Below are 17,373 nucleotides of genomic sequence, written 5' to 3'. Positions count from 1 at the left end.
CACTGGTAAGCCAGTACTGTAAGTCATAGAAAAACATCTCCACGACAACATCAGATCATACTCAGAAATCAAAAGAAATTTGTTAGAGAAAATTTAATGCGGTTTAGTTTCAACTGACATATTTCTCATAATAATGGGAGAAAACTACTCAAATCTATTATGAAATTAAAAAGGTTCTAACTCTTGATATTAATTATACTGGTAATAAGAGGGATGGAAATGCTATTTAGACACTTAAAAACGATTATATTTTTAGTGATATTTATGTATTAATGTAAAAAATATATTTATATTAATGCGATATAAACTGTAATATATTAATATCGTAAAAATATGATGAATGAGCGACCAAATAACATTTCTGCAAAGAGGGATTGGTTATCGTACTCAATTGGCACTGGTTAAGCTTGATCCATACATATTGATTTGGGCTTGGCCCAACCAAAATCTGGAGGCCTGGGCCAGCTATGACCATAATGGATCATCCCTAAATGCCAAAACTATACCTTATTGTTTTTTTTCTCCCCAATAAATTTATTAATTAGACACAAAAAAGAAGACTAATTAAAAGTCATTGACAAATTATGGCTAATTTGATCTAACGTCAACAAGTGATCGTAAATAATCACAAAATTAATTAAATGTCTAGATAGAAGCTTCATATTTTCTAGCCTATCACAAGCTGTAGGATATTTCTTATTTAGATAAGATAGTGTTGTAGTCTTCACAAAATTAATTAAATGACTACTCGACTTCCTATATACCTTTTCTTCTCTTCTCCTATATATGCTTCAATGGATGGAGCTGCAATTTGGTCACATCAGCGAAAATATGTCATGCTCCATATGTATTGCTCAGACTTCCCTTTCATTGAATTTAAGAAGTTTCAAATCTTCGATGGATAATCCCACTATTGTAATTACAATTAGTGAATCAAAAATATTATTTAAATTACATTCATTTTTTTATATATTTACATAAAATGATATAAAATATTATTATAAACCTCAAATTTAAGTATTTAAATAATCTTTTCATTTTTTCCCGTACCAAATGTTGACTTTATCCATATTATATGGGTGGAAGTGAACCCCACCGTGCCATGTTCTTCCATGCTTTGGTTGACTAATAGGATGTTACCAAAACAAATTAAGAACTAAGTAGTATATATGTGTGTGTGTGTGTTAAAAATGTCTAACATCTTTGTACTTTGTATCTCTAATAACATTTGTTAGGATGGTATTATTATTCACATCACATGCAAAAATTAAGAAAAAATAAAATGTATAAAATTTAATGTGTGATTTAGTCTTAAAGGTTGCCTATCTCTAAGAGATAATTTACTAAACATGCTAACGAGAGAACATTAGAAGGGTGGATTACAAAATTCGCTTTGAATGATAACGAACTCGTGGTTACCATGTACCCCTACTGCTAAGTAATAAGATAACGACACGTGCTCCTCCGTTTGGCCAAGATCAGGAGATAAGTTCACAAGTTTAACTCCCATATCCCAATTTCGGAGAATTTGAAACAAATTTAAAAGATTTATCGTTATTGTAATTTGACTAAGCAAATCTCTATCAGCTCGTAATTGTTGAATCTAAGAATTTCAGATATTAATATCGGGTATTCAATGACCCCCAACTATATAAGAAGTGGGGTCTTTATAGATAAATATATCTAATTTATCTTATTTAGTACATTTATTGGTACTTATATTAACTTAGGGAGTTAAAAATTAAATTAAGGGAATGAATTTTGCCTCTTCTTCTAGGTATTCACATCGACATGGACTTTGTGACCATCCCCAACCACTATCATAGGATTTTGTGTAGAAAATTACAAACCTCGCAACAATTTTTGTACAACTAAAACTGAAAATAACCACACATAATCTAGCCAAGGATTGTTTATTAATTTTTCATGGACACACACTTTAAACGTATAACTTTAATAATATTTATAATATACAATTATATCCTCTGCTCACAATCAAATTAGGTTTGATGTAAGGCTCCACCTCCACTGAATATAAGTTCGAGTAGTTAATTACTTATGTTCTACGGTTTGATCCCAAATCGTGGGATTTCCTATTTAGATAAGAGGGTGTTGTAGTTGTTTCTCCACGAAAAATTCTCCTGAAGTAGGGGTGGATTCAAAAATTTATGTAGAGGGAGGTTAAAATTTTTTTAACATGTAAAATTATACATCACAGATTTTAGAGTGGGCTATAACTTTTTTTAAGACTAATTTATTATTAAAATTTATTTTTTATTTTAAAAATTATTTTTTTAATATAAAATTAATTTTAATTGTGAGCGAGCAGCTCAAACGTAAATCCTCCCTATCCTAAAGAATGAAGTATTATTGGGAGACGTAGTTCTTTAAAAAGGGTTTCTCACATCAATTTTCTCGAAGGGTTATGCGATAACTCTTTGCAATTAACTTTTGAAACTCGCATCTCACAAATTAGGAGTCCATTCGGTCGAGTCAAGTTCTTGAAGTAGATCTAGGGAGACTTATCTCTTACACGATTCCGTTCCCATATTATCTCTTGCAACATTTGGTCAAGTCAAGTTCTTGAAGAAGATCTCTTACACTACTCATTCCCATATTATCACTTGCAACATGATCTATTTCAAGTTCTCATTTCTTTAGTAAAATAATTTTTTCCCAAAGAATTTTTCATAAATATCCCCTTTTAAGTAACAACAAACAGTAAATAGATCATATATGACAAATATGTAAAAGATTCGCACATCTACACGATTAATTAATTTGATGGGATATAATATGACCCTAAAGGAGGCAAGTCAACTTTGATTAAGAACTCTTTGGACTTTTTATATGTATATATATATTCCTATATCTTCTCTGATGCTTCAGTGGATATATATAGCTGCCATTTGGTCTCATCAGCCAAAAGTTGTCATTATCCATATGTAATGCTTAGACTTCCCTTTCATTGAATTTAAGAAGTTTCAAATCTTTATATATGGATAATCCCACTATTGTAATTATAATTAGTGAATCAAAAATATTATTTAAATTTTATAATTGCATTGACACTCTAAATTAATTTTGTTATATATTTACATAAAACGATATCAACTATAATATATTAATATAAAATATTATTATAAATGTCAAACTTAAGTATTTAAATAATATTCTTATTTTTATTTTTTTGTTACCAAATGTTGACTTTATCCATATCATATGGGTGGAAGTGAACCCCACCGTGCCATGTTCTTCCATGCTTTGGTTGATTAATAGGAAGCGACCAAAATAAATTAGGAACTTGGTATTATCAACAATAGACAAAAAGGAAAGTTTCCTCTCCTCAGCAGTCTCCTCTCCAAGCTTTAAGCTTAATTGCTAGGCTAATTAATCGAATAAGTACACAATTAGAAATGGAATATATTAATGCTTAACAACATGCGGCATTTAAATTGAGCTTACACTTTTGAGGTCTAGCCTACTTTTTTTACTCAATCATCAGCCAACATGATACAAAAAAAATTAATTATGTATCATAATATATATATATATGTCTGTGTTTTTTTATTTAAATGTTTACTAAAATTAGGGAGTCATATACAATCACAACCTATATATCTTTGTAAGATCTTTTAACAACGATCTTTGTATACTTTGTAGCTCTAATAACATTTGCTAAGATTGTATTATTCCCATCACACATCACACACAAAAATTAAGAGAAAATAAGCTCTATATAAAATTTAACGTGTGTGATTTAGTCTTGAAGATTGTATGTCTTATTACAATAAGAGATAATTTATTGAACATGGTAACGAGAGAATATCTGAATGGTGGATTACTAAACTACCGAATACTTCGAGGCTACCATATGCCCTTTATTGCTAGGTAATAAGATAAGACGTATTTCTCTAGATAAATTAACAAGTTCAACTCTCAAATCTTAATTTTGGAAGATTTAAAACAAATTTAAAAGATTCTTTGTTATCCTAATCTAATTAGCAAATTCTCAACTCGTAATTGTTGAGCTTATGAATTTCGAAGATTAATCCCGAGTATTTAATCATCCCGACATATACAAGAACTAATGTCCTTTTAAATAAGGCTATATAATTTATCTTGCTGTTAGGTATATTTATTGATTCTTGTTCTTCATAGTAACTTAAGAGTCGAAACCTAAATGAAAGGAAAAAATTCTGTCTGTTCTTCCAAGTATTCACATCGATGCAGACTCCATGATTGACCCCCAACCATCATCACATGATTTTGTATGGAAAATTACAAACCTTGGAACAATTTTTGTACAAATAAAACTGAAAATAGCCGCACATAATTTAGCCAATGATTGTTTATTAATTAGCCAATTAAGGACATACACTTTAAACATATAACTATATATAATAATATCGTGACTATTGTCTATTAATTTATTAATAACTAAACTAAAATTATCTATTTATAATATATAACTATATCTCTACTCACAATCAAATTAGGTTTGATTTAAGGCTCTGCCTCCGCTGAATATAAGCTTGAGTGGTTGATTACGTATCTTCCACAAAGTTTATGTAAAGATGTGTCTATCTATATGTATGTATATATATATATATATATAATATAAAAGACATGTTTGCTTGCCAAACAGCAGCAAAACGAGACCCAAAAAGGCTAATCAATCCGCTACGATTAGAACGAATGATTAACAAAATTGGATTTGCTTGTCAAACCGCAGCAGAAGGAAACCGGAGTCCGGGCAGACCAATCAGTCTCACCAGATGAAAACCTAACGTGAATCGGTCACATCCAATTAAAGAAAATAAAATGTTATTATATTATATATTTATATTAACATCCAAACATCACAAGATGTCGTTATTAGTGAGCGTTCGAATATGCCTTTAGACTGTAGGTTGGATAATAAAAAGGTGAATAATATATCGGTTCGGATGTGCCCTTAGAATATGAGTTGAATGATAAAAGAACAAATAATATATCGATATAGTTTGGTGAGTCATGAGTTTGATTTTTTTTTTTAAGTAAAAGTCAAAAGTTTAATTTGTAATTTATCTCCTATATAATTAAGGATACGAACACAAAGAATTACGCAAAGACAATCATTTCAATTGAACATTCGAATAGTATTTATGTTTCCATCGATGATGAGGAGTTTATATATCTAAGTTGATCAAATTTATATATATTTTTATGTTTTTATATAATTAATTAAAAAATAATAATTATACTCATGGATTTATATTTTTGAATTAATTTAATTTTTATATTTTAACTTTTTTTTACATAACAATCCAAAATTTTCTTGCTTTGATTATATCCATATATTTTTATTTTTGAGTCAATTTAATCTTACATTTTAATTAGATTAATTAAAATAAGTAAAGAGATGAATTAATTTAATTACTTTTTTATACATTAAAGTACTGAGAATTAAATTAATTTAAAAATACAGATACATGAGTGTAATTAAAATAACAAAAAGTTTGAATTATTGTATAAAAAAAATATTAAAGTATAAGAGTTAAATTGAATTAAAAATTAAATTTATGAGTATAATTAAAATAATAAAATATTCAAATAATTACATAAAAAAAAAAGTAGAAAAACAAAAACATGGATTCGAGCATCCAAGTTTCCTTACACAAATTTTAAGAAGCATGGGAGTCAATGGTGGCATCACACTAACATGGAAAAACAACAATTCAACATTGTCACGACGCCCCACTTTTGAACAAAATTTGTCCATCCATGGATACGGGACCCTCCAATACTGCCGAAAGAAGCAAATTATAAATATATATATATATATATAGCTAGGAAGTGGCAAAGAACATATAAAACAAATCAAAATGACCAAAACTCAAAGCTAATTAGCTAAGGTAGCTAATATACATGAACCCGGCCACTTTAATTAGTTCCAGAGAGTTGTTCAAGCCTTGGAAGAGCTTTTTCTTTGGGCGGTTGAGAAGATGGGAGGGGAGGAAGAGAAAAAGGGACCCTTTGGCCAATGGTCAGATTGGAAAACACCCTTTTAATTACTTACAAGACTTTTCGATCCTTCTGGCTGTACTAATTAAATCAAATATCTCCAAAAGTAATATACGTACGTAAGTACACAATTAATTTATTTTTTGTATAAAAATAAATTCAAATAAGAATTTTGTTCTTTTACGATTATAAACTATTTTAATTAATTTTCTTTCTCTCAATATAGGAAATATATATATATATATTTATTTATTTATTACATATACTCGACGCAAGGCTTACATGCATGCATGAGATTTTCATTACCTTAACGCAGAGAAGAGAAGGAAGCTATATATCATTGGCGATTAATTGGCGTACAAGATCATGTATCTGTGGTTTTTCTTGGCTTTCATATGGGTGTATGTATATATATATATAGCGTTGACTATCTTTTGTACGCGTGAATATGCACATGAACTTGAGGCCACAGTTTTGACGAATTAAATATACGAACATACATGTATGGGGCTACGCCATCTATTGATCTGAATTTAATCATTGACATGAGCTGTTAGCATTTGAATGGCTACAGGGAATATTAAAAATGGACAACATATCTTCATATATATATATATATATTATCATGTTTTAGTCATGCTACAATTATTGATATGATCTCAATCATTTGTGCTATATCTTTCATTGGATTTCTTCTCCCAAGTTCATTGTCCACTTATTAAGCTGTATCTTCTCTCTTTTTGTCAATGGAGGAAACTCTATATGAAGGATTAATTGTCATTGAATGAGTCATTCAAGTAAAAAAAATCAAAAGAAATGAATTATTTTTGTGTGATTGTTATTTATAATATGCTTGTTAATTATAAGAGCAACGATAAAGGTTGCAATGCCATGAGATTTACATTCAATTATTATATTTTTTTTTTCTCATTGTACCATGATTTTAGTAATCAAAAAAATATATTAATAACTTATGAATATTTCTATTTTTTGACTCTCCTTTATGTTATTATAAGAATAATAATTAGTACTCATAGATACTTTTATTTTTAAATTATTTATTATATATTTTTAATATTTAAATAATTGATTCAATAGTTTGAAATATTATATATTTATCATTAATTAATAAAAGTATTTAAATACTAAAAATAAATATAATAAAATTATTTATAAAAGAAAAAGGAAGGTCCGCATTAGCCAAATAATCGGCGAGTGGACGGCGATGCGGAGCAGCCAAACCTCTCGAAGATAGGAGAAAGTCACCCGGTCAACCGGTTGCGCAGTGGGGTCCAGCTCGGCATTATTGAGTCCACGTGTCCACAATACTACTGCCTTAATTAATTTGTAGGCGGGGGAAGTAATGAAAAAGACAAAATTGACACAAGAGCCACGCCATTGTTTTCGATAAAGCAAACCCCTTTCCACGTGGGGCCCCGCAGAACTTATCCGCCGCTTAAGCCTCGACACGCACCCATCTTACTTAAGGGTTTATGCATATTCTAAAATCCCAAAGTTAATTATTTGGTTACTATTTTGAATAGGACAGTTATCTCACAGGTGGCGGGCCCACGTGTCGATTTCCCCGTCTCCGGCAGCTGTCCACGACGTTGTCGCCCGGCTCTGCTGTTGGGATCTATGCAACCACTCTGATCATTTCTTGACAAGTTTTTAAATTATAGTTTATCTAACTTGGATTTCATCCTTCTATACTTAGATGATGATTATTGCCTGTTTCGGAAAGTCAATTGTGATTTCATTGAAAGTAAGCATTTTTTTAAATACAAACACTATAATTAGTAATTCCGAATTGAGCAAGTAAAAGCAGTGAACATGCAGTATGTATGTATAGTGGGTAATTGCATACCATTATTGATCAAAGAAGAAAAATATTAGAAAGATGCATGCACGGTTGCTTTGTTAGAAAGATAGGGTTCGGACGTCTTTGATAAGACCAGCGACATATATGATATATGCATACAAAAGCATTGATATCCTCGCCCAAAAAGTCTTGATATGATTAATACTCATGTTAATCCATTCATCATATCTGGTTTGCATTAAATGGGTGGTTTCTATTTCATTATATATATATATGTGTGTGTGTGCATGGTTTTCAATTTTGTGATGGACACATCGAGTTTCCTCCGTATACATGGATTTAATGCTTTTGTTAGTCTATCCATTTGACGCTTGATTGAATTCAATAGGTACATAAAAAAGAAGAAAATGAAATTAGAATATACATATCAATAATGGAAAGTTTCACGAAGAGAGATTTAAGAACTGAAGAGAACATTGTGATGCTGCAATTTGGGGCACAACTAATTAAGTACTAACAGATTACTAAGAAATTGAATTTTACAAGAAGCGTCAACAAAGTGAGAAGAAGCCCACAGGATTTCAAAAACCACTCTCTGTTGTTGATCAGTTTCATAATTTCCGATTAAATTAATTAATTACTCATGAACTCATTCACATCAAGCATGTCTGGGATTTCAAACTTGAACGTGTTCATGCTGCTGCAATAGCTTTCCCTCTCATCCTCGGCAGTGGTAGTAGTGCTGCTGCTGTTGATGTACGTCGAGTTCGAATTCATCGGCGCGGGGCTCGACGAAGGCGTCGACAGATTTGATAAGGCCGATGGAAAGCTGAGGAAATTTGAGCTTTCAGAGCCGAAATAGCCGTAGTTTTGTAGAGAGCTTGCATAGTCTTCTTCTGTCAAGTTGTAAGGAATATTTCCACCGTTTTGCCATTCGTTTAGCTGGCAACTTTCCGAGCCAAAGTTGGCTAAATGTGACGAGAATTGCTCCACATTTGGTTCCACCAATTCTGTTTCATTAAGCATCGGAACATTTTGCTGAACCAGTGGTGGCAATTGGCCTTGAACGTTTTGCTGCAAGAGATTGATGCTCGGGTTTTCTTGCTGAGAAGAAGAGAATAGCGAAGTGGCTAGTTTTAGAAGTTCTGGGTAATTAGGAAATGGTTGAACTCCTAGCAACCTTGACAGATTCATTTGGGAAGGGTTATAGAGAGACGAGCTCAGAATCGAGGAGACGTCGAGAAGATCAAGCCGAGGGCTATGAGTAACCGGATCGATTCCCATTCTGAGAAGCCTTTTCCTGATGTGGGTGTTCCAATAGTTCTTGATCTCGTTGTCCGTCCTTCCGGGCAAGCGAGCCGCAATGGCGGACCACCTGCATATACCACGCGTATGCAATGAGTAAAGATATACACAAAACTTTATGAGTGTGAGAAGTTTGAACCTTGTATGAAATAGTTTATAATTCAAGAAAGGAAAGTAGCTTATGATTACTTGTTTCCCAATATACTATGGAGTTGGATTATTGTCTCTTCCTCTTCGAAAGAGAATCTGCCTCTTTTGATATCAGGCCTCAGATAGTTGGTCCAGCGAAGACGACAGCTTTTTCCACACCTTTGCAGCCCTAAACTTATTAAGAAATTAAGAATATTTGTTACCCAATATATATATAAAACCCTTAAAAAGATTTCAGAATTTAGCGATGGAAATAGTAAGTTCATACCGGCATTCTTAGGAAGAGTTCTCCAGTTTCCATAGCCGTTCTTCTGAATATAGTCGATGAGCTTCTGATCTTCTTCGGGAGTCCATGGGCCCTTCTTGAGCCCATCTTTGTCACAACAAGGTGATCTTCCCATGGTGGCAGTACTGAGACTTCTTTCGAATCTTAATGCGTTTGTTCGATCAAAGGTTAAGAGTGCTTCGTAACAGGGGGGGAGAGAAAGAGAGAGAGAGAGAGAGAGAGAGAGAGAACAGGAAGATGTAGGTCCGTATGAGAAGTACATTTGTGTGTGTATATATAGCGTATAAAGAAAGAGAAAAGAAACTTAGCAAAAAAATAAAAATAAAAAGAAAAAAGAGAGAGAAAAGAAGAAAGAGAGAGAACAATGAGAGCAAGTCAAAGGGATTCGGTGGCCGTCCTCCTTTTATCACAACGGCGCGTGTCCCTTCCTTTGGAGAAACTGTGAATCTCTCTCTCCCTCTCTCTCTCTTCCTCTCTCCCTCCCCCTCTCTCTCTCGATTCAAAGATGGTACGGTTAACGTAATTTTGGAGAAAAATTGTAATTCACCCATTGGTGGAGTAATGCTGCAGTTCTTAAGGTACACAGTTAATGTTAATATTTAATAGAAAATCAATAACGTTAACAAACTTCTACAACTTAAATTACATTTATTTAATTAGTTAATTACTTAAGTAAGAGACTTCTTATATACATATATATATATATCTCTACATATCACATCAGATGTATCATTTTCCGGCGGGGCGGGGTGGCTTTCCCTGCTTGCTGGATTCACACTAATTAGTTGTCACCAACATTAATAAGCCACGTAGTACAACCCCCCCCCCCCCCCCCCCCCCGGCAAAGCCGCTTCTCTTCCCTTATTCAATATACTGCATGCATTGAAGACCCTTCACGCTTCACGGCTTGCTCAACATGATATGCTTGCTACTCTTGCAAGGCTCCTCCATGAAAAGACTATTGTACCCCTCACAGCCCACAGCCATGCACATTTCTAGTCTAGTGCTGATCAATCGGGGCAATTTTGTATTTAACAATATTCTACCACTTATTCAGATATATATATCATTAACTCATTATAGTCTTAAGCATGAGTTATATTTTTATATTAAAATTTTCTCCTAATAATATATGTGCGTACGTGTGCACGATCGACCAGTTTAATTAATAATAATGTTGCAAGATTATATACATACATACATATATATATATATAGGCTTCATAAATGTCTGTAGGTCGAAGATGAGCATTTAATTGGCGGGTACAATAATAGAGTTCCGCGTTTGCCGAAATAATATTGGAGCATTTATTGTGGCCTCTAAAAAGCTTTTCAAATTTAATTTCAAGATAAGCCAATTAATTAGTCATAATTTATTATTATCATCAAATAATTAATTAATGTGATTATTATTAATATTAATGTTGGTAGCTATAGTATAGGCTGGAACTGCGCCTGACACGTGTCTGCATGCAACACGTGTACATGCAGATGCAGTGGCTAATTGGCTATCCGTGGTGACCACGCCCCAAAGGAAGCTCGGCCAATCAGTGACGTGCCACGTCGCGAAATGTGACGCTTCCCTGTCGGCTTTCCCAACTACAAACTCGTACGATCGATTTTGAAATATATATATATATATCGAAGTCTCTCTTATATCACTATCAAAATCAAAAGTCTTCGTTATGACCTTAATTCTTCATTATTTTAATCTGTTGCGGTAAACTTAGGATTTTGGTTTTGTAAAATCACAGCACAGCACAGCTTGCATTGCATGCATGGCTGCATTTGGATTAACAATCGAGATTATGATCTTTCTGTCTTACCGTTGTTGTGTTAACCCCCCCCCCCCCCCCCCTTGTACATTTGGGGGCATTTTGGTACTATCTGAATGAACTAATCAATACTATATATTTATTTTTTTTATCAGTAAATGAGTGATTTAGGACACATGGGGTTCTGGGTTGATGGATGGTTCAACTTTCTAGTGACTATCACAGTTCACGAGCTAGCTAGCTAGAGACGTGTCCAAACAGATCAATCTTAAGTACTATGTATCGAGAACACTAGATTTAATTAGAGCATGCATGTTAATAATGTCAAGCAAAAGTATTTATATCCTCATGCTAGCTACATATTATTGGGACCCCCACAATCTTAGGCTAATGTCCCCGTAATCGTTATCATGCAAGTACCTGTGGCACATAATTAAGCAAAATGCCCTAACAATATATATGCACCCTTAACTTGACGTTCAAGAATCAACTAAATCAATGAATTTGACTCAATTACTTGTCCATGGTCTAGCATTTGTTTATATAGAGTCGTTACCGGAGTAAGGGGTCTATGTTTTAAAGTTGACCGGCAGAGGTATATGTGTGCATTATATGTAAATTGTATGACTGTTGTGGTTAATTATATATAACACACATCCAAATATTGTTAATTCCTGTTGCAAGGATTTGATTTGTCCAGCAAACAATGAATTTGGATATTGAGAATCTTTGTTTATTCTCTCCTGCTAAGTTCTCTAACAGGCAGTAGTTAACGTAGTTTATATTATGGCTACTTTTACTTTTAGATGCATGAACCAAAGCATGTGCGGGTGGCATGCTCCGTTCCAATAGCAGGCAGGCTCAAGCATGTAATTTAATTATCTCTGTATCACATCCAATCTAACATTTATTGTTATCTACGTATAATAATAAAATTTATTTATTAAAAAATTATTTTCAAATTGTCAAGATTTTTTATAATAAAGAAAGCGATTAGAGGACGTGAAAATATTTCTAGCATAAATATTTTAATATTTAAGTTAAATTCTTGTATTCATAAAAAATAATAAAACTTTCTTTTTTATAAGTAAAAGTGATTTAACTTTGAGGTATGAGAGTTCTCTTATTTATAGAAGAATTTTAGAATATATGATAAGCATTTATGATATTTGAAAATCGATTTGGATGTAGACTCTTTATCTTTTGCAAGATTAATTTAAGAATTTTCAAAATTATCTATTTATATTTTTTTTTTATTAAAAATACCCCATAGGAGAGTGTTATGAGAAAATTTATTATTTTCTCAGAGCTTTTTTTCACATAAGTCTACCAAGACTCTCTCAAGAACCTCTCGATTGAGATGAGAGAGCTTTTTGTACAAGATTTTTCTTTTGTCCTTTATATTTTATCTTTAATTTTTAGATTTATTCTTATCCTTTATGTTTTATCCTCAACTTTTAGACTTGTCCTTTGTGAGTTTTTTTATTGGGTCACTATGTATTGATTGGAGAAATTCTTTTATCACGGGTCTTTGTTTTTTTTTGTTATAGTCTTCCTCTAGATTTTTCTTCAGATTTCCCCCTAAATCTCTCACTAAATTTACTTAATTAGACCTTAATCCACTTACTCATCAATGTTAAATCTAAGCAATAAACTAAGTTCTTCTAGGTGTTGAACAGATGGCAAACAATTCTCAGTGTGATAACGCTGGGTACATGCTTTTATGGAAATAGTCTAATAATGATTGGGATCGTACACGCATTAATTTATGAATTTAGTCGCTTTATAATCAATACGGATCCTATGTTCAAATCTAATACTAAATTTTATGATTTAATTCTCCTACAAAAATTTTAATACTGAGCTAAGGAGTCTCGGGCCAGAAATTTCACCTCTTAATCCCAAAGCTTGGAACACGCCAAGAGCATTTCATCTCAAGGTGGAAGTACAATTTGTATTCGTGGGAATCACATATATATGCAGAAAGCTGATCATGATGTGGGGTTACTGTTCAGTAGAAGCGACAGATCCAATTATATCCGGTTCAACCCATTCTCTTCTTCGTGTACCATGGTATGTTGATATCTGGTGCATAGAATCACTAAAATGACGTAATTTTTATATTTTTAAAATATGTTTATTTTAAAATGTTAAAAAATATAAAAAAAATCCTTTCCGTAAATTTAAAAACTCGTTTTCAATTTTAGAAATGCATTTTTAGTCAGCGGCTTTCTGTCTCTATTATTCCGATAATCAGAGAAATAATTTGTATTTATATTTACTTAAATAAATGATGAAATTTATATTTATATTTGATGAAATAATTATTTGTTTTTAATTTTTTATATTAAAAATTATATTTATAAAAAAATATTTTTTATTTATATATTTTCCTCATGTTTTCATTCTTACTTTTAAAAAAATATCATTTTGCAGTGTATTTATTTCTCATTTTTATTTTCATATAACCTAAATGTAAATGCACAAAGAAACCATACAGTAGGAGTGCTAAAAGACGAGGTGTTGAAGCCCACTTTCAGGGAGGATAGATGGGCCCAAACCCCCCAATAAGAGGCCCACAAATCCGACTCAGGCCCAAATTCAACTGCCTTGATGATGAAAGGCCATTTGTTCGGGCCCATCTCCATCTCCATATTCTCCTCCACACATACACATGAAAGCCTTAGCTACTAGAGATAAAATAGGAAAACTTTTCCATCCCTGGGTTCTCTTCTCATCTTCTTGAACAGTTGGTCTGAAGAGGAAGAGTTCAGTATGAATGCAATCGAATGTTGCAATGGAAATTTCCAATCAGCATTCATCCTCTCCTCTTCAGCTCTCCAGAAACAGGCAAAATCTCACCCTAATTTCGCCCCAAGCAAAGCCACGCAGCGGAGAAAGCTCGCCTTGAGAGCTTGTGCAGGCCAAGGAGGAAAGAAGAGTTTCTTGAGTCTGGAAGAAGCTGGACTGGTCGAAATCTCTGGCCTCAGCACGCACGAGAGATTTCTCTGCCGTCTGACGGTACAAATTACGCTCTCCCTTGATTGGCCACTCTTTAATCCAAATAATCTGTTTCTTTGCGTGTATTCTGCAGATATCTTCTCTGAACCTGCTGAGAGTGATAGCAGAGCAAGAAGAGTGTTCGATCGAAGACCTGAATGCGGGGAGGGTATGTGACTGGTTTGTGAAGGACAAGCTCAAGAGAGAGCAGAACCCGGAGTCTGCTGTTCTTCAATGGGATGATTCTGATGAGTTTCAATTCTAAGCCTTTTTGTTTATTTTTCGGCTCCCAACTGGTGAAGGGAAGGGCCCTTGAATTTTGTCGTATTTTTATATTTATTATATATATATATATGCATGTAATGTATGTATGTCCATCAAACCTAATTGCCTCTGGAATTGCAGAGACAGTTAAGCTTAAATCATTTATTTATTTACAATTTTATTGGTTCATATTTCAGCTTATTTATTTAAAATTTTATTAAATTCATATTAAATGAATTTTGAATAAATCATTTTATGAGTTTTAAATTAAAAACTTTTTTTTTAAAACTCAATTCTAACAAAAATGTTATTAATGAATGAATATATTAAGTTCATATATATATATTCTATTTACCAAAATGTTATTTATGCTATTGTGTCATGAATAAATTATATATATTAATGAATGGTCACTTAAAGTCACAGTTTGCTTATATGGTTTTGTATAGTTTGCATGCATGGAATCATGTTTGATCTATATATTATATTCATAGAATAGAATTTGTAACTAACATATTCCTTGGTAGGTAACTATATACATACAATTTATTATTTTTGCACATTCCTTAACTTACTGGGTGGCTTGACAATGGAACTTATTCCGTGTTATATGGTGTGCTTGTTATTGGAATTTGGAAGCAAACTTTAAGAGTGTAAGGACATCTAATACCAAGAAGGTGTTCCCAAAGCAGCTTTGAAGGCAACTACTCATTCGAGAATATATTCCCATCCAACTTTTCATCGTTAGTTTCTATGTCTTCTTAGGGTTTCTCTTGTTGATGTCTACAAACTTAGTAAATACTACCATACAATCATTTTGTTTTTAAATAATAATTTTTAATTCAAATTTGTAAACATTTTTTTGTTTTTATATAACTTGAAAAACTTATGAAATTCTTAATATATAGATGAGGCTTGGCCCCGAATATCTTAACTTCTCTAAAACTTATAGTTCACATGAATACCGATTAGAAGTACAAATAAATTCATTGCCACCGTGACCTAAGGTCTCTTGAATAGACACTCTTTTACAGTGAAACAAAATTAAATCTACGGCCTTATAGTATTTCAAGTTTTCGTATTTATCGTCTACACTATTTGGAGAGAGATTAACCCTTTTCTTGTATTATAATTTCAATTTTGAGTTTGTGAATTGGATATTACAATTTCAATTGTAAGAAAATGCATTTGTCTGCCTCAAATTAATAATGCAAATGAAATTAAGTTTAAATAAGAATTAGATGTCGCAAATTTAAGTGTCTTGTTCTACATGATATTTGAGTGATCATCCACTATTCATTCTTAAAACAGAATTTAAGAACAAAGACTTAATAATATATTATCACTAATCTGTGCAAAGTTATTTGTATTAACTTGAACAAATTCCCCAAACATATCTTCAGCATATAGGCTGGACTTCGTTCCAAAACGTGCCCAAATCGGGCCTAGCAGGGGTCATGTTGGTTGTTGTCCCCTAAAGAGTAGGGCAAGCCAAGCCAAGCTAAGCCAAGCCGGTCAGCAAGTTAGCTTCTTCTTTTAATACAATGTAAAATACACTTATTAAATGTGCAAAACTACCATTCTAACACACCCTCCATTAATGATGGGAGGGCGATTTTGTTTATCCCCTTCAACGGGTGATCATCACCCTCACTATTTATGTAAGGGTGAAAAGTAACGGAACGACAATCAAAAACTATTTTAGGCCGTTCCGTTGCTTTTCACCCTTACATGAATAATGAGAGTGATGGTCACCCCGTTAAAAGAGATGAACAAAATCGCACTCCATTAATGGGGCTTGTTTCGCACGACTTAAAATTTATTTCTAATGGAACCTTTTGATCAAGATAATAATAATATTCCTATGTACCTCAAACTTGATGAGAATGGCTGAATCACCTACAATTGATGCTTCTTAATTGGACCTCATAGTTGTAGAGCTTGTATATATACGAAAAAAGATGAAATATTTTATCTTGTTTGGATCCGGTGATGTTCGCATATTACTTACACTAGTTATTAATTGATCTCTTGATTGAAAGCTACTTACCAATAAATAATCATTACCACCAAAGCAGGTACCAGCTTGGATAATGATAAACCCCACTAACCAAACGCCACCTACCTTTTTATCCCCAGTCAATGGCGCAATCTCCCCTCGTCAACACGCTGCCTTTACTGTGCATTCGAATCCAACCACCTCGGTTCAATGACCTGCCTTCTCATACGACGTCGTTTGCCTGCTAACTTCCTAGGACCTGTTTGGATGCGATGTGATGTCGAAGCGATTTCCAAAACGTATATATGAGTTAGTTAGACTATCAAACATTTAATTGAGTTTAGTTTATATATTTTAACTTGAATAGTTCCTAACTTTCAATTTAAGAACAGTTATGCTCGCTATACTATAAGATATTTCATTGAAAAGGTAAACCATTTTGGAATGGTTTCAAGTCTCAAAATTCACTAAAATCATCAATTTTTGATTTTTTTTTTTAATTTTGGTATCATTATTTTTTGGTATTTATTTTTGTTTTACCATTTTACCCCCCTTTTAAAATCAAACCATTATAAATAATTTGTTTATTTTAAAATCATAAATAACCTATTTAACAAGCAGTTTGGACAATTTATTTTTTTAAATAATGAATTTAAAAATATAAATTCCAAATAAAGAGAGTCAAATAACATATACAAGTGGACCCTTTAATTTAAAATGGAGGATTCGTTATTGTTTTTGGTTTTTACCCTAACATTAATAAATAA

General features: G+C 32.5%; 2 protein-coding genes across 2 annotated transcripts; one reads left to right on the top strand and one right to left on the bottom strand.

Moving 5' to 3' along the window:
- Positions 1-8,217: 8,217 nt before the first annotated feature.
- On the bottom strand, positions 8,218-9,897 carry LOC127807191 (transcription factor MYB102-like). Its single transcript, XM_052344862.1, has 3 exons — positions 9,552-9,897; positions 9,323-9,452; positions 8,218-9,203 (listed from the first exon to the last, which is right to left on the bottom strand). Exons 1-3 carry the CDS (start codon positions 9,829-9,831, stop codon positions 8,462-8,464), a joined length of 1,152 nt encoding a protein of 383 aa, XP_052200822.1. The 5' UTR covers positions 9,832-9,897; the 3' UTR covers positions 8,218-8,461.
- A 4,126-nt stretch (positions 9,898-14,023) lies between these two features.
- On the top strand, positions 14,024-14,813 carry LOC127808246 (uncharacterized). The gene is made up of 2 exons (XM_052346697.1): positions 14,024-14,364; positions 14,438-14,813. The coding sequence occupies exons 1-2, from the start codon at positions 14,119-14,121 to the stop codon at positions 14,606-14,608; spliced, it is 417 nt and encodes a 138-aa protein (XP_052202657.1). The 5' UTR covers positions 14,024-14,118; the 3' UTR covers positions 14,609-14,813.
- Positions 14,814-17,373: the final 2,560 nt, after the last annotated feature.

Source organism: Diospyros lotus, chromosome 8 (assembly GCF_014633365.1).
Source record: "Diospyros lotus cultivar Yz01 chromosome 8, ASM1463336v1, whole genome shotgun sequence".
NCBI classification, from domain to species: Eukaryota; Viridiplantae; Streptophyta; class Magnoliopsida; order Ericales; family Ebenaceae; genus Diospyros; species Diospyros lotus.
Note: the sequence above shows the minus strand (reverse complement) of the source record. Positions and strands in the feature narration are given on the sequence as shown.